Here is a 22,736-nt window from a genome sequence, read left to right as displayed (position 1 = left end):
GTTAGAGCAAGACAAGTGAGTGACAAGGTTGACAACGGTCTGAGTTGGAGACTCATGTATAGAAATCTCTGTTGTTAATGTCCTTATCATGATGATAAATGATAGAAAGTGGTTAATATCCAGCCAGAGAAACGGCTGTATGAGAAAGGGGTGGGACCTATTTGAGCTCTGTAGCTCTTGACTATTTTTCTTAGGGTGCCAGGAGGGGACTATGCCAAAACAAGAAGCACAGTCAAAAATGGTCAGATAGAAACAGAAATGACATGGAGGCCATAGGTGGGCTGAAACTCCTGAATGGGAAGTCAGGAATAAGACCAAAACCAAATGCTAAAGAATCTCATGGGAGGGGCAAAAATGTAGAGATTCAATTCAATTCAAGAAATAATTGTCTGTTAAGTCCAAGGAACTATGTTAGGCATGAGAGTACACAAACAAGAAAAATACCCAGACCCTTCAGTCAAGAAACTTACTCACACTATTATTTCTTCTTTTTTTTTGGATACAATCGGGGTTAAATGACTTACCTAGGGTCACAAAGTCTGAGACCAGATTTGAATTTAGAGCCTCCTGATTCCAGGGCCAGGGCTCTATCCACTGTACTTCCTTGTTGCCCTCTACAATATTATTTAAAAGAAGTGACTCTTTGGAAGTCAGTCACCAGATATGTGGGTCCTTATTCTCCTTCTGTAGGGGTTGTGCTGACTGCAAAAACTAGAAATGCTAAGCTTTTAGGTAGGAGGCTAAGTGACTCACCTGCTATCTCCGTACCACAAATCTACCACATTTAGACTAAACCAGGGTTGGAGAACTGGCAGCCTTGAGGCCACATGTGACCCTCTAGGTCCTCAAGTGTGACCCTTTCACTGAATCCAAGTTTCACCGAACAAATCTCTTTAGTAAAAGGACTCAGTCGAAAGGCTACACTCAAGGACTTCAAAGGCCACACGTGGCCTCAAGGTTGCAAGTTCCCCACTCCTAGACTAAACCAATCTTGTAACATCACAGAAGTACACAAATTTTAAGACATTAATTAATTAATTACTTTTGATAAGAAAATAAAGCAAGATGCCAAATGACAGTGAGAGGATGTTTGGGAAATGGGTTATAAGAGGAATAATGATTTAAAGCTGCCACTATTACACAATAAAAAGGGAACACAAAATAAGGAATCTAGTTCTTAAGAGTGCATACAGAAAGAGTTTGTAAACAGTGACTTACTCTGGATTGGGGAATATATGTTTTAGATGATATCAGATGAAACTACTTAATTGCAACCCTATGGTAACATAAAATCAAAAGAGGTAGAGTCTTTATAGAATCACCTTAAGGAATTCTGTGCAAACCAAGATAGACAAAGACCAATACCTGAAATCTAAGAAAGCTAATGTATACTTATACATAATTCATCAGCATATTCCTTCAGAAATCATAGGATGTAGAGTTAGAAATCATCTGGTATGACAGGCCCTATTTTTTTTTTTTTTTTACTAAGAAAACTGAATGTCAGAAGACTTATGTGACTTGCCTAAGGTAACACAGAAGTAAATAGTAAAGCCAGTATTTGAACCTATGTTCTCTGATTTTAAAGCACTGATACTTTCCATTGAACTATGCAGCCATCTACAGAATTTAGAGAAGAGGAAATGGACTGAATAAGCATGTATAAAAATAGCTCATTTCATAATATGAGAAAAATAGTGGCAGAAGGATTAGAATACTTATAAAATATGAATAAAATTTGAAAGATAGTTCTGGGTAGTAATTGTTGATTTAAGAACACTATGTATTTGATAATCTGAGCAAGAAATAAATATGAAAGTTGGTTATTTCCTATTTTTGAGCATTTGTTGAAGTTCTGCTCTTGGCAGCACCCCTTTTCCCTAAAAGGAAGAGAATCTTCCTTCTGCTTTAAAAAATAAAACAAACAAACCTCTAAGTCTGAAGGATTATCCCCAAATAGCTCCAAGTCCTACAATATTTTATTTCTTCATTATGTCTCCATTGTGCTCCTACCATTCCACTGGGATTCTTTTTGTGAGCAAAGATGGATGAAGTTTCCATTCATCTGTTTATTCAAGCAGAATAACAGATGCTCTCAAATTGAAGGAATAGTTTAAAGAACCTAACAAGAAATTACAGTATCTGTGGAAGAAACTAAAACAATGTGTTTATTGTTTAGGTTTTCTTATATATGAGTTCCATGTTATTTCTGTGCTGTATGTGATTTTAACAGTTGACCCTTGAGGGCTTCTAAACATTTTTTAAAAAATGTTCCTTCTCAAGACTTCATTATCTTGCCTTTCTCCCCCCACTGGGGATTTTCAGATCTCTATCCTTTGAGACATTATATCTATTCATTGTACTGTCTTTTTTGGATTATCAGTTCATTTTCCCTTTTTTCTTCATGAGTCTTACTCTTGTATTATATTCATGGGAGTATGGCATCTACTCTCCCTTTTTTTTTCTATTATTCTTGCCTTCTACCCTTTTTCTTCTTTTCCAGGTAGCAGGCCCCATCACTGTTTGTCCTTTTCCCCCATCCACTGACACTGCTTTTTGTCTATTGTGACCACAGGGTCTGGAAATCTTTAATGCCTTCCTTTGAGAAATGAGGATCACATGAGAGCAAATCTCACTGCATTCCTGCTTCACAGAGACTCCATGTGGAGACAACCATAGCTAAGTGTATGCCTTCCCTTTTCCTTGTGGAAGACTCTTTTGTCCCAGTTGGCTTTGTTCGGATACACTTCTCCTTTTTTCCTGATTTCTCCATGGTCAGGCTAGGTGAATTCAGTGTTCCTGCTTTCTCCTTTAAGGAATTGAAGTGAGGAAAAGACTAGGTCACTGTCACAAGGGGATAGAATAAAAAACCACAATAGAGTCAAGCCAAAATTTGAACACACAGGCCTATGAAGGTCTATTTCACAGCTGGCCTGGGTGTGGTTAGAGGAAGTGGTCCTTCATATAACCCTCTGTAATTAATTTTGTAATGTGGCTTGTAAGGAGTATGCCCAGACATTCCCTCTCTACATCTAGATGACCACATGTGTGACTCAGAATTTTGTTATTTTGGAAATGAATTCTCTATCTCCTTCCAAACTTGCAGTGATCCAGATGTGCTGGTTAGTGTTTAACAATTAACTCTGCTCACCTCCCCCCGCCCCCGCAAAAAAAAAGTAGATTTGACACAGTTTTATATTTAATCTGCATTACTAACGTTTTCTCCATTACTTTAAGTGATGGTGAAAAATCACCAAAACAATAAATCAACCTTGAGTGATAGTGGTGTTCATAATGTGTCTGAGATATAAATGCTCATACTGAGAATTTTAGCAATTGACTCTTGAAAGTCATATGAGCTGACTCCAGCACACTACTACCGTGGCCTTAAAAGATTTGGTCTTTTGGTATGATGCGGCAAACCTGTGTATTGCTTGGTTCTTCCCCTGCCTTGTGTTAGTATTAGAGGTAAAGAGCAGTATCGTTTAAAAGAAGAGATAGCTTCTGTCTCATTCTCATGCTTCAACTCTCCTATGTAGTAAGTAGTGCATTCTGTATCTAGACTCCTCATGAGGGAGGTGGAGAGATGGGATATGTGCTCCTTTTAACAATCCTGTGCCTGGTCCCCAATGGAACATGGATTCAATTACTTGAGCTTCTTCCTGGATTCCTGGCTGCCTTTTCCACTTTATGATTTTGGTTCCTCTATAGGTGATCAAGCAAAAAAATAAACAAAGTGAATGTGTTCAGACTTGGGAGCAACCTTGAGAATTTAGGAGATGAAGACATTGTAAGTTGTTTGTGGAGAAGACCCATTTAAAGGGAGAGGAGAGAATTTCTCCTCTTTTCCCTTCTTTCCCCTGTTGGTCATATAGCATTGAAAGAGACCTACCTATTCAACCAGCAGGTTACATCGCATTTAGCAAGAAGAGACACAGTCCTAACAGACAGAGAAACAGAGAGGCAGTCATCCAAGGGAGGATGCAGCTCAAGACTGGCAGCAGGGAAGAGAGTTAGACTATGGAGAGAAGTTGACTCTGAGAGTACAACTTAACAACCACTCAAGAGAGATGCTATATACAAGCAGAACTGTGTGAGGACCCTATTAAGAGAGAAAAGACTTCTAGGATCTTTATTACCAGTAGCTATGAGTTATTTTTACAATGTGTGTATCCTACATGTATGTTTTACTCCCATTGTGCTCTAGTTGAACCTCTCATTAACATGGACACTGCATATTTTGGAAGAGAATACTCCAGATTTATAGGAGAATGTTTTGTAGCTGCTGTTTTTACTACGTACATATCTTTGCTAAGAGTCCATTTTGGCTAATTGTTAATATGAAGCACATGGATGGGGGCTCATGAATTTTAGTTTTTGGAGGGTGATGCTACAGGGTATACCCTTGAATGCTGGGAGTAGTAGAGCCACTCTTCAGGCGTCCAATTTTTGAGTGCAAGTTGAGAGAGCATCCCAGATGTGATGCTACTTTTTAGAAGGCTTTATATTGTGTACAATTGTTCATTTTCTTTTTGTAATTTGTTTTACATCCCTAAATATATTTCTTGCTGTTTAGAAGTTATAGGAAGTATGGGAGAATTAATTAAGAGTCACTATGTGCCAGGTACTGTGTCAAGTACAGTAAATATAATCTCATTCGTTCATCACCACAAAAGTAGACAGAGATTAGGTAATTTGTCCCACCAGATTTGAATTCTAAGCCCTCCTCTCTATTTACTGAACTACCAAATTGTCTAAAGTCAAATAAGAGTTGGAGTTTTGTTGAAAAGCAACTGTCTACTGTTCTACCTTATTAGAAGATGTCATATCAATTTACATGTCATGTAAACAAATTCTGTATCTTGGAGTATCGTCACATTAGGACTTCACTTCCTTAAGAAAATCCGGAATTCAGGAGAAAAATTCCAACTTGATTTTCTCAAACTATGCCTGAAGGACTATGACATGCATAGTTTATTTGTTTTTTGGCTACTGTATTTTTTAAGAATCCTATTTCTGACACTCTTTAATAATTATCTAACAATAATATGCTCTATGTTTGAATTCCTTCTTATTTACAACTATTCTTTTTAGATGCCCCTGTTACATTTGACAGAAGGTGCTATTTTGTAGTGTTCTTCTATTAATGGTTCAAGTTCTAAACATCATAATTATACTTCAGTACTGTGATTTTGTTCAGGTAAGTACTCCCTCCACTGATGCAGAAGTCAACCTCTTTTACACTTTAGTACATTGACTCCAAGTCTTACTATGACTTAAAATTTCATCATCATGTTTTATACCTGTAAATAAAGCTCTCTAAAATTATCTGACCTGGGATGACAGACAAACATCTATAACTAGGCCTATACACAAAGTCTTTCTAACTTGGTGGGACCTGAGTGAGCTCATGTGCTACTGGCTGGATCCTTTAAAATCACAGAATTTGAAAAGTGGAAGAAACTTCAGCAGCCACCTAGTCCAATTCATACCCAAAAGGAATCCCCACTACAGCATACTGAACAAGTGGTCATCCAGGCTCTGTCTGAAGAACTCAAAGAAGCAAGAGCCTACTACCCTTGAAGTCCTTTCTAGATGTGGAACTTTGATCCTGGTGTCCTATGACATCACGAGGCAGCACAGTCCACCTCAGTGAAAGCTCTAATTGTTAATAAGTTTTTCCTGTCATCCATCAAGTCCCATCATTACTGGTTCTTCCCTCTCTGGCCAAATTAACAAAATTTTCACACCTCCAAATAGCAGCTCTTCAAATACTGAAGACAACTATCATGTGTTTCCTGAGTCTTCTTTTTTAATTTAGGATAAATATCTCTGGTTTCTTCAACCCATCCCCAAAGATCCTCCCCATCCCAATCACTCTCCTCTGGATGTCTGCAGCTTATTAATGTCCTCCTTAAAATGTGATGCCCAAAACTGAACATTATATTCCAGAGAAGGTCTGAACAGCACAAATTACCATCAAACTATCGCCTCCTTATTCCTGAAGCTATGTTTCTCTTAATTCAGCCCCAAATTGAATTATTTATCTGCTTGTTTATTTTATCTTATGATGTTTTGGTGGTTGGATTACACTGATATTGAATAAATATTCATATCTTTTTTTCAGACAAACAGCTGTCTGATCACATACTACCTTGTGGTCATCTAGGACATAAATGAGAACATCTGAGAAGGCTATCTTTAATGGAAGAGATTTTAAGTAATCCTCAGAAAATTTAAGAGTAAGAGCAGTTATTTTATTTTTTCTAAACTTGTTGAACCTTATTTATAATAGAAGATGTGTTTTAAAGGTCCCCAAATAAGATAGTCACTTTAGTGTAACTGCAGTATTTTCCTATGGCTCTAATTTTTTTTCTACAATCTTTGAACTGCCAGTGTGTAGCAAAAAAACAAGAACAAATATGAGACAAAATGAAGGTGAAGCTCTGACAGCGAATATATGCATGTATATTATATAGACACATCTTTCTCTAATTCTGGAAATGTTGTCATATTGTGACACTGAGGATCATTTCTTTAGTCTGCACAACACCCTAAATATATAGTGATAACCTTTGCACAATATTTCTGCCTTCACAGCAAAGCACCTGTGTTCTCTTTACAAAAATAAGATATTTTTGATGCATTGATATTTTTTAAAATTTCCTGTAGGAAGGATGAGGATTTTTAAAAACAGCATAATAAAGATTATTTTTTCTAATTAATTACTTAATTTTTAGTTTTCAACATCTACTTCCACCAGATTTTGAGCTCCAAATTTTCTCCCCATCTCTCTCCTTCCCCACCCCAAGATAGCATATATTCTGATTACCCCTTACCCCAATCTGCCCTCCCTTCTATCACACCCCTTCCTTCCCTTATCATAGATTTCTATACCCCATTACTGGTATTTCTTATTTTACAGTTGCATGCAAAAAGAATTATCAACATTTGTTCCTAAAACTTCCAGTTCCAACTTCTCTTCCTTTCTCCCTCCCCACCCATCCCCACTGAGAAGACAAGAAATTCAATATGGTCTATAAATGTGTAGTTTTGCAAAAGAATTCCATAATAGTCATGTTGTGAAAGACTAATTATATTTCCCTCAATCCTATCCTGCCCCCATTTATTCTATTCTGTCTTTTGAACTTGTCCCCCGCCAAAAGCGTTTGCTTCTATTTACTCCCTCCTCCCATTTGCTCTCCCTTCTGTCATCCCCCCAGCTCCACTTATCCCCTTCTCTCCTACTTTTCTGTAGTGTAAGATAAATTTTCATACCAAATTGAGTGTGCATGTTATTCCCTCCTTAAGTCAAATGTGATGAGAGTATGCTTCATGTTTTCCCTCTCACCTTTCCCCACTTTTCCCCTCCATTGAAAAAGCTTTTTCTTGCCTCTTTTATGAGAGATAATTTGCTCCATTCCATTTCTCCCTTTCTCCTCCCAACATATCCCTCTCTCACCCCTTAATTTTATTTTTTTAGATATCATCCTTTCTTATTCAACTCACCCTGTGCTCTCTCTCTGTGTGTGTGTGTGTATAATCTCTCCAGCTACCTGAATACTGAGAAAAGTTTCAAGAGTTACAAATATTATCTTTCCATGTAGTAATGCAAACAGTTCAATGTCAGTAAGTTCCTTATGATTTCTCTTTACTGTTTGCCTTTTCATGCTGGCCTTGATTCCTGTGTTTGAAAGTCAGATTTTCTATTCAGCTCTGTTCTTTTCATCAAGAATTCTTGAAAGTCCTCTCTTTCATTGAATGACCATTTTTTCCCCTGAAGTATTATATTCAATTTTGCCAGGTAGGCGAGTCTTGGTTTTAATCTTAGTTCCTTTGACTTTTGGAATATCATATTCCAAGCCCTTCAGTCCTTCAGTGTAGAAGCTGCTAGATCTTGTGTTATCCTGATTGTATTTCTGCAATATTAGAATTGTTCTTTCTAGCTGCTTGCAATATTTTCTCCTTGACCTGGGAACTCTGGAATTTGACTACAATATTCCTAGGAATTTCTTTTTATGAATCTCTTTCAGGGAATAATAGGTGTATTCTTTCAATATTTATTTTACCCTATGGTTCTAGAATATCAGGGAAATTTTCCTTGATAATTTCATAAAAGATAATGTCTAAGCTCTTATTTTCATCATGGTTTTCAGGTAGTCCCATAATTTTTAAATTTTCTCTCCTGGATCTATTTTCAGGTCAGTTGTTTTTCCAGGGAGATATTTCACATTGTCTTCTATTTTTTCATTCTTTTGGTTTTGTTTTGTAATTTCTTGCATTGTCATAAAGTCATTAGCTTCCATATGTTTCATACTAATTTTTAAAGAACTGTTTTCTTCAGTGAGCTTTTGAACCTCCTTTTCCATTTGGCTTATTTCTGCTTTTTAAAGCACTCCTCCTCATTGGCTTTATGGACCTCTTTTGTCAGTTGAGTTAGCTGATTTTTAAAAGTATTATTTTCTTCAGCATTTTTTTTGGTCTCCTTTAACAAGCTGTCAACTTGTTTTTCAGGATTTCCTTCCTCTCATTTCTCTTCCCAATTTTTCCTCCACCTCTCTTACTTGATTTTCAAAATCATTTGTGAGCTCCCGCATGGCCTAAAACCATTGAATATTTGTTTTGGAGGTTTTGGATGCAGAAGCTTTCATTTTTAGGTTTTCGTCTTATGGTATGCATTGTTCTTCCTCATCTGAAAGGATGGAAGAAAATACCTGTTCACCCAGAAAGTAGCCTTCTATAGTCTCATTTTCCCCCCTTTTTTGGACATTTCCACAGACAATTACTTGACTTTTGAGTCCTTTGTCAAGAGGAGGGTATACTCTGGGGACCTGTAAATTCTCAGTTCCTCCAAGGTGGCACAATCAAGGAAGAGGAGTTAACTCCTCTCCTGGTTTGCACTCCAGTCTGAGAGCAACCACACACTTTGCTGCCCCAGATCTGCTAGCAGAATTCCCTCTCCACAACTGCCTCCAGCTCCACCACACCAGCCAGCACTACTCACACCAGGGCTGCCACTCAGGGCTGAGATCTAGATCAGCCACTCAATTCCCCCAGAATCTTTAAGCTGAGGGCTCCAAAAATGGATGCTGCCACTGCAGTGGCTGCTGCTGGTGGGCCCAGATTGCATTCCCTTCTCACCCAGATGAAAGAACTTTCTCACTGACATTTGAAGCTGCCTTTCATGTTTGTGGGTTGAGTAATCTGGGAACCACAGCTGCTGCTGGGGATTCTGGGCTCTGAGACCTGTTCTGGTCCTTTCCCTACCATGTTGCACACCAAGGCTGGGCTGTATTCCTGAGTCTGGTGCTATAGACCTTTCCTGTCAGCCTTCTGCACTGTCTTGGGCTGGAAATCTCTTTCACTCTGTCATTTTGTGGCTTCTGCTGCTATAGAATTTGTTTAGAATCATTTTTACAGGTACTTTATGGGCTGTGAGGGGAGTTTCTACAGGTCCCTCCTTCTACTCCACCATCTTTGCTCTACCCCCAAAACAGAGCACTTTCAAGCATTCTTGATGAAAAAGACCAGAGCTGAAAAGAAAATTCCCCTTCCAAATGCAAGAATTGAGAGAAGCATGAAAAGGTAAATAGGAATGAGAAATCATAGGAGATTTACTAAGGCTGAACTGTTCACATTCCCATATTGAAATATCTGAGGCCCAAATAGGTTAGCTGAGTTGGCTAAGACATCACAGGTATTAAGTGGGAGATGTAAGCCTTTGAAAGCAAGTCCTATAACTCTAATTTCAGGACTCTTTGCACCACTAAAATATGTTGACCTGAGAAAGTCTTACAAAATAGCAGTTATACCATCCTGAGAAAGAAACTGGAGTAGTAGTAGTAGCAACTAATCACTTCAGCAGATGGTGGCACTTTAGGGGAGAAGCAAATAATAACTACAGATGGAATTGACCTGGATTGAGCCCAAGTTGGTTGCCAGCCCTGTGAGAGGTGTTCCAAATACAGTGCAACCCTTCCGATCCATAGAACATGCATTTCTAGAGAATTGCTTCCTTTTTCTCACCAGTGAGGAAGTCTGTGGGAGGCTGTCCCCGTGTGTGTGTGTGTGTGTGTGTGTGTGTGTGTGTGGTGAGAAGTAGAGGAGGAGGGGGGAGGCAGACTCTGAATGATCTTGTTCTTAGATTTTCTTACTTATTTTACTATTTTGTTCCAATTTATTTTTTTGTAATTGATTTTTGGACCTATTGGATCTATAGGCAAAACAATATGACTTGACTTGTATTTGTATGATTATGATTATCTGAAGCATCCCACACTAACTATCCTGTTGCAAGGGATTTCAGAGTCAGTAGTAACCCTGTTACAATTTATTTCCTGAGCATCTTCTGTTTCTCTCTTTCTCTTGGCTTCTTTTTCTTCCTGTCTTCTATAGATACATAGGGTTCATCCATCATGTGAAAATCAGTTTGGTCAAGATTACTTATTGGAAAAAATGTAAGAAATTTCTTCAAGCAGTTCCCCTTTTAAAGTGACTTATAAGACTACTCAGAAGGAATCCCTCTAGTTGTGGTAACTGCAAAGGGGCCAGTGCTTGCTCATGTTGAGGCAAAAGTATCTCATTGTGGCAGTCTTTTTGAATACCTACTTTTTGAACATTTCCACTTGGATACAGTCAACTTATCAGTCAACAAACATTTCTTAAGTCCTTAGAAGATGTGCAAGACACTATGCTAGGGGATGGGGAATCAAAGAAAGGCAAAATACAAGCAGTTCTTGTTCTCAGAAAGCTCATAGTCTAATGGGAAAGCCAATGTGGAAAGGGGGATGGTGAAATGATTATGGGGCTATAGAAGGACTGACATGTTTTTCTATGTATTGGTTTCATTTTAAAGTTTTCATTTTCTTCTGAGCAAAATTGTTTCTTATAATGACACGTTAGTAAGCAAAATTCTATCTATACTCCTTTTTGCCTGACTTTACATTCTTCTTGACTTTAATTCAATTTCTTAAAATTTTTCTTTTAACTATCCTTATAATTAAAAGGGCCCAATTGAGAGAAATTCTTGGTGTACTCGGTCTCACAGTTTCATGATTTTCTCTGTCTTTGTTCAGTAGCATGTAAATAGGAGCAAAGGAAGAGATATTGGGAATCACCCAAGACTGTGGTTTGGTAGGGCAAGATGTGTGATAAGATAAAGGGAAAGGGACTAGAGAGAATGCTTGCTCATCAAATTTTCGGATGATAGTAGGCTGGGAAAAGTTGCTAACACAATGGATACATTCAGAATCCAAAAAGGACTTGACAAGCTCAAACCTTGAACTGAATCTAATAAGACATAATTCTATAAGAATAATCTTAAAGACTTAAACTTGGGTTCCAAAAATCACCTTCAGATTTCTAAGAGAGGGAAGGCATGATTACATAGAATTTTGTCTAAAAAACATCTGGGCATTTGATTAAAATGCAAACTCAATATGAGTCAGCTGTATGATGCAAGAGCTTTCAAAAAACTATTTTCTTGGGTTGCATTGAGAGGAATAGATTCTAGGACTAATGAGATGATAATCTCTTCCTACGCTATCTTGCCAGAGCTAAAAAATTGTTATGAATATCACAATTTAAGTAGAACATTGCTGAAGAGTGTTCAAGGAGGACAACTAAACACAAAAATGAGAAGGAAATGAGTCTCTTATGACCACATCTCAGACTATACTATAAAGCAGAAAAAAAATTTTAAATTTAAAATTTATTTTTAATATTTATTTAAAAGAAATTTTGACATCCAAATTCTCTCCCTTCTTACCAACACTCCCCTACTCAGTGAGAAGTCAAGTAATATGATGTTAATCACACACTTGAAGTCACGCAAAATATAATTTCATATTAGCCATGTTGCAAAAAACAAATACACAAACAATGCAAAAGCAAGAAAAAAAGTATCTTTCAATCTGCATTCAGAGTTCATTGAGTCTCTCTCTGGAGGCTTAAAGAATTTTTAAAGGAAAACATTCAAGCTATCATAAAGTATATAAAATGTCTAAATCAATCACACTTAGAGAAATTCAAATTAAAGAAACTCTCAGATTCCATGTCACACCTATTAGATTGTCAAAGATGACAAGAGAAGAAAATGGCAAACGTTGCAGAGGCTACAGGAAACCAGGAACCCTATGTTGTTGGCAGAGCTATTCTAGACAACATGTCAATTCAGTTCAACAAACATTTATTCAGCACTTATTGTGCATCAGACACTTTTCTTAGCACTGGAAATACAAATAGAAGCAGAAAGAAAAACAACTCCTGTCCTTAAGGAGAAGACAGCACCTAAAGAAAAGCTAAAGAGGGGTTTCTGAGGAAGGATAGCAGAGTTTCCATCCAAGAACATGGTAGAAAGAGTTTGGAGAGTCAAGTGGTATAACCTAGAGAAAACTGAAACATGGTAACTTGGATATCCTTCTAAAATGGAGGTTCTGAGAGGAAGCAGTCAATCAGAAAAAGAGGCTAAGTGTGTCTTCCTTAAAATGGAGATTCAGGAAGAAAGCAGTCAATCTGAAGAAAAGGATGGAGGGATGGAGGATACTTCCAGTGTAAGAAGTTCAAAGGCAGAGATTTCTATGACATGGCAGAGAAAGTTTGGACAACTGGAAATGCAGGGTAGAGAGAAATGAATTCAATAATTTGGAATCTGCCACCAAAGTTAATAAACTGTAGATATAGATACCCTTTGACCTAGCTATACCACTACTAGACATATACCTCAAAGACATCAAGGAAGAGGAAAAAGAAAAATATTTATGGAAGCTTTTTTCATTGTAGTCCAAAGCCATAAATTAAGCTCATCTATTGGGGAATGGCTAAACAAATTATGGTCTATGAACGTGAAGGAATATTATCATGTCAGAAGAAAAGATGAAATGGATTGTTTTATAAGAAACTGGAAAGACCTCTTTGAAAAGAGGAAAATGAGCAGCACTAGAAGGACAATTTGCACAAAGGCAACATTATAAAGAAAAATAACTCTGAAATACCTTAGAACTCTGATTAATGCAAAGGTGAACCACAAGTTCAGAGAATGGAAGATGAAAAATGTCATCCATCTCTTTCTAAAGAGGTAATGGCCTTAAAATGCAGAATGAAATACCCGTTTTTGGATTTGGGAATCTTCTGCAGAATTATGCATATTTATTACAACTTTTCATTTTCTTATTGTTCACTTGGAGGAGACAGTGGGAGGAGGTGAATATAAATAGAAGAATAAATTTTTAAAAATGAACCTCATCAGAATATAAAGCAATGTCCAGGACTGCTAATTGGTTATTTTACATTCTATCTCAACTTTGCACAGTCTAAACATTTCTAGTACACTCCAGTTTGTAAAACAGTCAGGCTTGAGTCAGTTCTCTTGTGGGTGGTCATCTTTTTTTAAAAAAAATAATAATTTATTTATTTTTAGTTTTCAACATTCACTTCCATAAGATTTTGAGTTTCAAATTTTCTCCCCTTCTCTAACCTTGCCGTCCCCAAGACAGCATGCATTCTGATATAAGCTCTATTTATGCATTCTTATTAAACATTTTCACATCAGTCATGATATAAAGAATTAAAACTAATGGGAAGACCCATGAGAAAGAAGAAACAAAACAAAACAACAAAAGAAAAGAAGAGAAAATTGTATGCTTCCATCTTTATTCAGACTCCAAAGTTCTTTTATCTGGATACGAATAGCATTTTCCATCATGAGTCTTAGATCCTTGCATGGCTGGGAAGAGCCAAGTCTATCAAAGTCAGTCATCACACAATGTGTTTGTTACTGTGTACAGTGTTCTCTTGATTTTGCTCATTTCACTCAGCATCAGTTCATATAAATCATTCCAGGTTTTTCTGAAGTCTGCTTGCTTATCATTTCTTAGAGCACAATAGTATTCTATTACATTCATTTGCCACAACTTGTTCAGCCATTCCCCAATTGATGGAAATCTTCTCAATTTCCAATTCTTTGGGTGGCCATCTTCTTTAAGAGTGCTAGAGCTGTTGCTGGGGACTCCTCCTTTAGCCATTCAGATCCAACCTGATGAGACCACTGAACCTCTGAAATTCACAAGAGAACCTTCCTGACTGGCTCTGAATGTTTTGTGTATGTCTTGATACTCATGCACTTAACATAAGGAAGGAACAAATGAGATACAGCTCAAACTGAAGCAAAGCTGAGACTTATCTAGCCTGGGCATGTATGTTAGATGCCATATGTGCATATAGAAAAGAGAAGGGCAAGCTACCTCTTTTCATCTACCCACTTCTGCCACTGCTCTGGAAGACACTTAAACAGTCCTAACATAATTCATAGCCAGAAAGGAAGAGAGAGAGTGAAGGTGTGGTGACTCCTTTTCATAAATCCACTGACTCATTAGGTATTCTAGCTCAGTAGCCAGTATGAGGACTCTGTCTTCTTAAAGTAAAGTTGTTTAGCCTTCAGTTATATGTGGTTAGAAGTAGTCTCCAAAGCTTCCAAGCAGTCAACTGTAATGAAAACCCTGCACATATTCCACAAGATAGCCCCTCAAAGCCAATTGAACCTCACAATATATGCATCTTGAAATCCTTTCATTACGTTTAATTAAAAAATCAACATCTCAGTGGCAAATATTTCTTTTTAGCTGTGCAGCAAGGATGAAAAGGGTTAATTCACAATTCTGAGTCTGTTTGGTTTAGGCAATTATCCAAAGCCAGTTGAAGACTGAATGTAATTATGGGGCAATCATTAAGGTCTGGCATTTTCTGTTCATTTACTCTAAACCATTCAAAGGAATAAGTGGGGACTGGGTTTTGTTATTTTTATTAGCATCATTTGCCTGAGGTGCAACTGAATCTTAGATTAAACTTCTTCATGCAAATTATCCTCTTCTCTTATTGGAAGCATGCTATTTCTTTCTCACTAGTCATCTTTTTCCTTTTTTTTAATCTACACTTCTTTGATTTGTCTATTTTTGTTAAAAAAAATTACGTTGGAGTTTCTGTGTTTTTAAATTTTAAATTTCGTGACTTTTCCCTTGTGCCTGGACGAAGAGAACCTAATGAACAAAAATGGGATTTCTCTTTGCAAGAATGCTGTGCTTAGCCAAACATCTGTAACTGCTATCTCCCTGCAGAGGAAGTGACTGGGAGAGAAAGAAATGGAAAACAGCACAAAAGTCATCATGTGAACAGTATATTTTGGCAGCTTGACTGAACTGAGACCATAACCCCCTTTCAGAAAGAAGTCTGAGGAGGAGTTCTTCAAAATAGGCAAACTTTTAAAGCATTATGTAGTGGAGACTATGAAGGAGTTTGAACTGTTCTTGTGGACATAAAGAGACCAAAGGATTAACGTTTTTCCTAGATTTCTTGCTTCAAATTTCCTGCAAGTAAGTTAAACTCCATTTTCTTGTTTTATTTGCATAATGATAATATTTTGGATTTTAAAATGACATAAAGATGATGTCAGGAAATGTTTACACAAATGTTTGGCTGGAAGTTTTAAAAATCAGTCGTTTATGCAAGAATCATTAACTAGTTCATTATTTGATATCATATGAATTAAATACGAAGAAAAATAACTCAATTTTAAAATGATCAACTAAGCATAGATGTGAACTTAGATCTTGGCTATTGAAATGAAGTTTGCTAATGGGTCTATTAAAGAGAATTTATCTGACTTGTGAATTCACTTACAGTTCTGACTAATTTTTGAATTTATTTTTAAGATTAAACAAAAAGTCAGTACCACGGTATTTAGCAGCATTCAGGCACGCAGCTTTTTCTTTCATCATTGTGATCATCATTATTTTGCTGACTTTGAAAGTAGTTTACTGAGAGATCCGTAAAGAGATTTTTCTGTTCAACAAATTGGAAATATTTTTTATTTCCTTGGTTTCTCAGTCTTAGACTAAAAAAGACTGGAAGTTAAACCAATATTTCTTATTTTCAGATACTAGCAATCCAGTCTGAAAGGGAAATAGACAGTTTTTGCTATTATTATTATCACACAGTTATATGGTTATTATTTTTAGCTGACATGACTTCCTCTGAGGTTTCTTGAGGTAATATGATATGGAGGGTTTTATGATTTTGGCTCTGGAATTTTCATCAGAATACAAAGTGCAAGGAATAACCAAGTAGAAGCAGGTCTGTTAAAATGGAAAACTACCATTACTTTGCTAATTAGTTTCATGATTTTAATGTTTATTTAAATGTATTTTTGCGTACTGCCTGTATGAAACAGGAAAGATCATTAGCTCTCGCAGACCCCAAGGTACAACTATTAATAATATTGTATAGTAATAATTTACTAAATGGTCACCTAAAGTCTGAAGGTTAGTACTCTACTCAGAGTGAAAACTTAACTCCCAGAGGAAATAGTGCATGGCTAGAAACAACATTGAAACACTGTTTCATTCCTGCAAGGTTATTTTCTTTTCCTCAATCAGTCAATAACTTGTAACATCTTGCCTTTTCCAGTTGTGTTTTGCTTTTGGTAAAAGTCAGAAAGTAGGTAATGAAAAAAATGACTTCAATGTCACTGGGTGAAAGAATTCTGACCACTTTTGCCCCCCAGGAGAAACAGTCCTCAGTAAATAAGTCCCTTGAGGGAGAATGCTATTAATGCTGTCTAGGAATCATTTAGTAAAGTTCCTCCTCCTTTTTTTTGAGGTTGTGAAAGATGTCCTGCAAAAGATAGAGAGCAAATGTTCTCTTCTAGGAAAAGATTTAGTAATGTAATTATTTCCTGTTACAGTTTTTTTTGGGGGGGATGGGGAGGAGACAATAATGTTTTCCCTCAGGCCACATTCCATTACATTTACTTTCTCTTTTCCCTCTCTTTCTTAATAAACAGGCAAAAATGAATGAGAGACAGATAAGTGTGTGTCAGCAAACTCAGGCCCTTCTGCATACAAACTTTCTTAAAAAATGGAGGATGAAAAGAGAAAGCTTATTGGTATGGTTCAAAAATCTGTTTCTGCTCATCTATAAAATGTGAAAATGTGCTCCTTTCAGGTTGCATGTATCCTTTTCCTTTCCTTGTATACTGCTCTCCATGAACTGTGTTTCTAAGAGCAGACTGCCTTGTTTGATTTTGGCTGCACTATAATTGTAAATGTTCCAGAACAAGACTGTATTTATAATTGAAACTACTACTAATTAAAGAAGTCTAATCTCTGAAAAATAAGGCACTTAAATTTATAGAGTAGATACAGCAGTTCTCCAAGTTATTAATCTACCAGGCACCAGAATTTCATTAAATTTTTCCATTTAACAGCTTCAGGGCCTGCAATAAAGATGGTAGAAACACTTATCAAGTAGGTTATGATTGAGACAATAGTAAATGAAAAGGGCACATGACGATATTGACTAGCAGAAACCGAGAAAGTAATATTTTAAAAATAACAAATCTACAGCCATGCATTTTTAAAATAGAAAGTGTTTTTAGTTTATGGGTTGTGAATGACTAGACACGATGACTAAGTAAACATACAACTGATTCTGAGATTCTTGGCACACTATTGAAATTTTAGTTTCAGATTCTGGTCACCCTGTCAAAGATCTCTCTTGTTTCTTGAAGAAATAGAGGTTTTAAGAAGAAAAAATGTAGCAGTCTACTTTCTGGTTGAATATTTCAAAGGCAACAGCACATTTTTCCCCAAGCTACTACTACATATTTTATGACCCAATTCAAATATTTTGGCACTGGTATTAAAACAGATTCCATACTTTCAGGCTCAGTGAGAACTTAGTGGAGTTATTGCTATCTCCATGGTCAGTACCTATATTTCAAGGAATGCATAGGAAAGACCAGTGGAAACTGGTGATAGGCAGAAAGAAAAAAAAAAGGGCAAATGAAAGTGACACTTTTAATTAAATATCTTCCTTGTTTTTAACAAAAATATTATATTTTATGTTTTCAATCTTTTCTGTACTATATTTGTATCAGTGTATTTTACTTTAGAATATGAACTCCATGAGAGTAAAAACAAGGTTTCTTTTAAAATTAACTTGTATACAAATACCTAGTCCAGAGTTAAGCCCACTAGAAAACTGAATGTATTAGTGGATCCCAACCTGTTGATGGAGGGTGCTTGCTGTACTATGGGGAAAGGGTGGTAAGGAGTTCAAGAATCCATATGAACGTCAAAGATTTTCATTTTGTTCTTCATTTTTTTTTCTTTTGGCTTCAAAGTAATACACATAACTCAGTGTAGCAAATAAACAAACGTATCTTCTATATACTGAATAAATCATGAGATCATAGATTTAGAGTTGAAAGAGACATTAGAGAACATTGAGCAAAACCTATTTCTTACATATGAGAAAGCTGGGTCACAAAAACATTAAGTGAATTCCTCAGGGTCATGCAGCTAGTAAGTATCCAAGGAAAAATTCATACTCAGGTCTTCCTGACTCTGAGTCCAATGCCTGATCCACTATGCCATGTTGCCTTTGTATATCAGACACACAAATATGGTTACTTTTCAAATATATTCAGGTGCTTTTGTGATTAACTACAAATTTGTCTAGAAGTACAGGCATCAGATAGTAATAATTGTCAGTATGGCTTGATCTGCCAGTGTTCTGGCAAGATGTGACTTTCTGTTTGCTCCTATCTTAAGGGCAAGTCTTTTCTTTCAAACCCAGATCACCAAGAATAACCACTGGTGGTTTGAAAGTGAAAATACTTTTACTCATGCCTCATTCCTTGCAATCTGCTTGTTCACCCACTCATGATTCATTTCTAATGACAGCTAAAATCTGAATTCATATGTTGGCCTTGTCCAGTCTATTATTAGCTCAGTTACTTTAATCCTCAGATTACTTCCTGATGACCAAATACCTTTTTCTTGTACCTAGAATAAAGAAAACTCTTTCTTTCTTGACCTCTTTTTATTTGTAATCCTTGCATAATATACAAATGGAGCTTAGCATTTCAGTTGGATAACTGGATTTTATGGTAGGCAATATATATTTAAATTCAAATAACAGTTAAGAAAGAGAAAAGTTTGCAACCCAACTTACTGAAAGAGGGAGGAACTATTTTTCCTTAGATGTAGAAGAGGTCCCTAGGGGTCCTGGTTCAGGCATTCCCATTGGGTTGAAGTAGAAGATCAGTCTAAATTTTCTAGCAGATTCTCATGACATCTCTCAGCATGCTCCCTACTTCTCTGTTCAGCTCTCTAAAACTTTTTTCCTTTTTTATCAGTGTTTTCATGTCTCCTTTTCCCACACCTCTTTCTTTTCAAAGAAAGAATAGGGTAAGTGTGAGATTCAAGGTCAATTCCTTTCCCAAGTCTCTTTGTCCCAAAGCATGGTTGCAAAAATGTTCCTGAAAGCTAGCATGAGTTAGCTTTCCCCCATCATTTATTTTCTTAATCAATGGATACTAGCTGCATAGTATAATAAATAAAAGGCAGTGTAATATGGTGGAAATGAATACTGTAAGTCTTATTTCTCCACTTACTTCCTGTATGAACTTAACAAGTCAATTAACTATCCAGGCCTCAATTTCTTCATGTTTAAAATAAGGAAGTTGGCCTAGACTACCTCTTTCATCTCTAAATCTATGAGACTACTGTTATAGTGGGAGGAAGAGAGGGTGGGTGAATAATTTTTTTTAATTGTAAAAAGGAGCACTTATCCCAGAAAATGGTTGGGATCCACTGAAAAAGATGTTTGATTATAATGTCCTAAAAATGTCCTATTTTTTAATGACCACAGTCAATTTTTTAAAAAATGTTTCCCTTTGTGCTTTGTAGGAATGGCTCATCTCCTTGCTTCTATTACTGTACTTGTTCCTCTTTTCAAAATATAATCAAGTTAATCACTTTTCTGAACTGTCTCCCATGCCCTTGGGTCGAGTAGATAAATTTAATGACTCCGACTTAGTGGTTGCTTACACACCAATCTCCAATACAACCCAGAAGATCATGGATAAAATGGCAGCTGCGCCCTTCATGAGAGGTGTGTTTTCTATCAGTCTGAGGGTAATATCTGATATCATTTTTCAATTCAATTCAACAAATGCTAATTAAATTTATAACAGGTGCAAGGCACTATGCTAAGAACTAGGGACACAAAATAATGGGAAGAAAAGGCATTGCCTATCCTCAAAAACTTATACATTACTGGGAATATGGCTATGATATGTATACCATTAAATGAAAACAAGGTGATTTCAAGTGAAAATGAGCATTGACAACTAAGGACAATCAAGGAGCGGCTTCACAGAGGGTATAGGGATCTGAGCTGAGCCTTGAAGAAAGATAAGGAGTCAGAGAAGTAAAGACAAAGAGGGAGTGAATTCTAAGCTAGGGAAATGCTTGTACAAATGACTGGAGGTAGGATATTGAGTCCTTGGAGCTGCTAGTGGGTGAACTATACTGGAACATAGGACATGTGAATGGGAATAATTATGTTCCAAGTCTGCAAAGGTAAATTGCTGTTAGATTGCGAATGGTTTAAACGCCAGGCTGAGGAGTTTATATTTTATCAAACTGATGAGGAAGCACTGAAGGTTTTTGACCAAGGGGAATGACATGGTCAGACTTATGCTTTGGGAAGATGATTTTGGTAGCTACGTAAAGGGTAGATTGTTTAGGAGAGAGTCTGCAAACAGAGACAAAAGTTAAGATTTTTTAAAAATAATAAACCAGGTAAGAAATAATGGTGCCTAACCCTGTAGGGTGAGTATATGAGTAGAAAGAAGACATACACTAACAAGATTGTGGAACTGGGAGTCTGAAGGGCACAATTAGAGAAACAAAAAAGTCAAAGATGATTCTTGGGCAATAAATTAAGTTACTAGGAAGATGGCGATGCATTCAACAGAAATTTGGGAATTAGAAGGAAGGGAAAGGTTAATAGAGAAAATAAAGAATTCTAATTCAGACTTGTTAAATATGAGATGTTAACAGTATTCCTAGGTAGAAATGTTTAGCAGGCAGTTGAAGATGTGAGCTTAGTAATTAAGAGAAATAGGGAGAAATAGGGAAATTAAGAACAAAACAAAACAAAATATATATCAATGTTGGTTAGCGAGTTCCATGGGGATCTCCATCAGCTTCTTTAGACATCTTCTCCTCAACAGTATTGTTCTTTCTGCCTTCAGAATTTTATTTCTGTCATTTCCAGGCTGACTTTCTTCTATCAGATTTAAGTGAATGTGATCCTACATATCATTTCTCTGGACCTTTGAATTTTTTTCTCCTCAGATCTAGGGCTTATGTCAAACTATGCCAGGCTTTTCACTCCTTCTCAATCACAAATTCCAAGATTCAGTTCCCGTTATTTCCATCTATGTTCCTATAATTTTTACCACTAGCAACCAGATCATGATTCTTGGTGAGAATCAGGTCCAGAATAGAATTTCCCCTGATTAGTTATTTACCTTCTCTGGAGTAGAATTCTTTAAGGTAAATCATGAAATCAATCAATCAGTAAGTATTTATTTCACATTCGTTCCATGCTGGATGCTGTGCTAAGTACTGGGAATATAAAAAAAGTTTTGAAAAAAAGTACCTGTCCTCAGCTTACTTTGTGGAAGAGATGATGTATAAATAGCTTACTTCACACAAGCTATATAAAAAGCAGATGGAAAGTAAACTTAGAAAGACTAGCCTCCGGAAGGATGGGAAAATGACTCCCAATGAGCTTGAAGGATGCCAGGATGATCAGGGAGGCTGCTAAGAGGTAGAGATGAGAAAGTAGGGCATTCTATGTGTGGAGAACAGCTGGTATAAACACAGGGACATAGGAGATGACAGGGGCATTGCTATGTGTGGGAATAGCAAGTAAGCCAACATGGCAAGATTATGTTGTGCACGGATAATAAAAAGCAAGCTGACTGGAAAGGAAGGAAAAGTTCTCATTTGTGAAAAGCTTTAACTGTTAAATGATCCTTAAATTAAATGAAGCTAAGTGATCCTGTAGGTAATAGAAAGCCACTGGAATTTTTTGAGCTTGTGAAATGTGGTCAGGCCCATAGTTTGTGAAGATCACTTTGTCAGCTGCATGGAAGTGGATTGAGGCAGGAAAATCAATTAGAAGACATAGCAGTAGTATAGGTGGGTGATAATGAGTGCCTGAACCAGAATGATGATTGTGTTGGTGAAAAGAAGGGGGCATATGCAAGAGATTTTCTGAAGATAAAAATGATAAGACTTGGCAACAAACTGGATATGCAGAGTGAGTGAGAGTGATGAGTGGAGGAAAATAACAAAGTTATAAACCTGGTTGTCCTGGAGAATGTTGGTACCCTCAATAGTAATAAGAAAGTTGGAAAGAGAAGAGGGTTTGTAGGAAAAATAAGGAGTTGTTTAGGACATATTGACTTTGAAGTGTCTCTGTAATACTGAGTTCAAGATGTCCAAGAGGCAGTTGATGATGCAACATTGTAGTTCAAGAGAAAGATTAGGGCTGGATACACACACACACACACACACACACACACACACACACACACACACACACACCCCACATTAGAACACCACATTTACATATTCATATATATGTATATATATGCATGTATGCAAGTAACTATATGAATACATGTGTATGTATATGCAGTACATATACACACATATATACATGCACACTGATAAGGTGCTCCAAAAGTCTTAACGTAGTTTTAAACTTTTAAAGTTTAAATTTAGGTTTGACAATTAAAACCATTGGTAACTTTGGAGAGAGCAAATTTAGTTGTATGGTTAGATCAAAAGCTAGAATGTATAGGGTGTAGAAGAGAGTGA

General features: G+C 36.6%; 1 protein-coding gene across 3 annotated transcripts in view; it reads left to right on the top strand.

The window, feature by feature from the left end:
- Positions 1-22,736, top strand: part of LOC140528062 (ATP-binding cassette sub-family A member 10-like) — a 156,365-nt gene that overhangs the window by 14,073 nt on the left and 119,556 nt on the right. For 2 of the 3 annotated variants that reach the window (XM_072645535.1, XM_072645536.1), the window contains exons 4-6: positions 15,111-15,365; positions 16,835-16,936; positions 19,746-19,950. In XM_072645535.1, coding sequence (XP_072501636.1) covers positions 16,841-16,936; positions 19,746-19,950 — 301 coding nt within the window. In that variant the 5' untranslated portion in view covers positions 15,111-15,365; positions 16,835-16,840. The remainder of the gene's footprint in view (positions 1-15,110; positions 15,366-16,834; positions 16,937-19,745; positions 19,951-22,736) is intronic. The other variant, XM_072645537.1, reaches the window with a different exon arrangement.

The sequence above is a fragment of the Notamacropus eugenii genome, chromosome 2 (genome assembly GCF_028372415.1).
Source record: "Notamacropus eugenii isolate mMacEug1 chromosome 2, mMacEug1.pri_v2, whole genome shotgun sequence".
Classification (NCBI taxonomy): Eukaryota; Metazoa; Chordata; class Mammalia; order Diprotodontia; family Macropodidae; genus Notamacropus; species Notamacropus eugenii.
The sequence above is the reverse complement of the archived record's forward strand: the minus strand, read 5'-3'. Positions and strand labels throughout refer to the sequence as shown.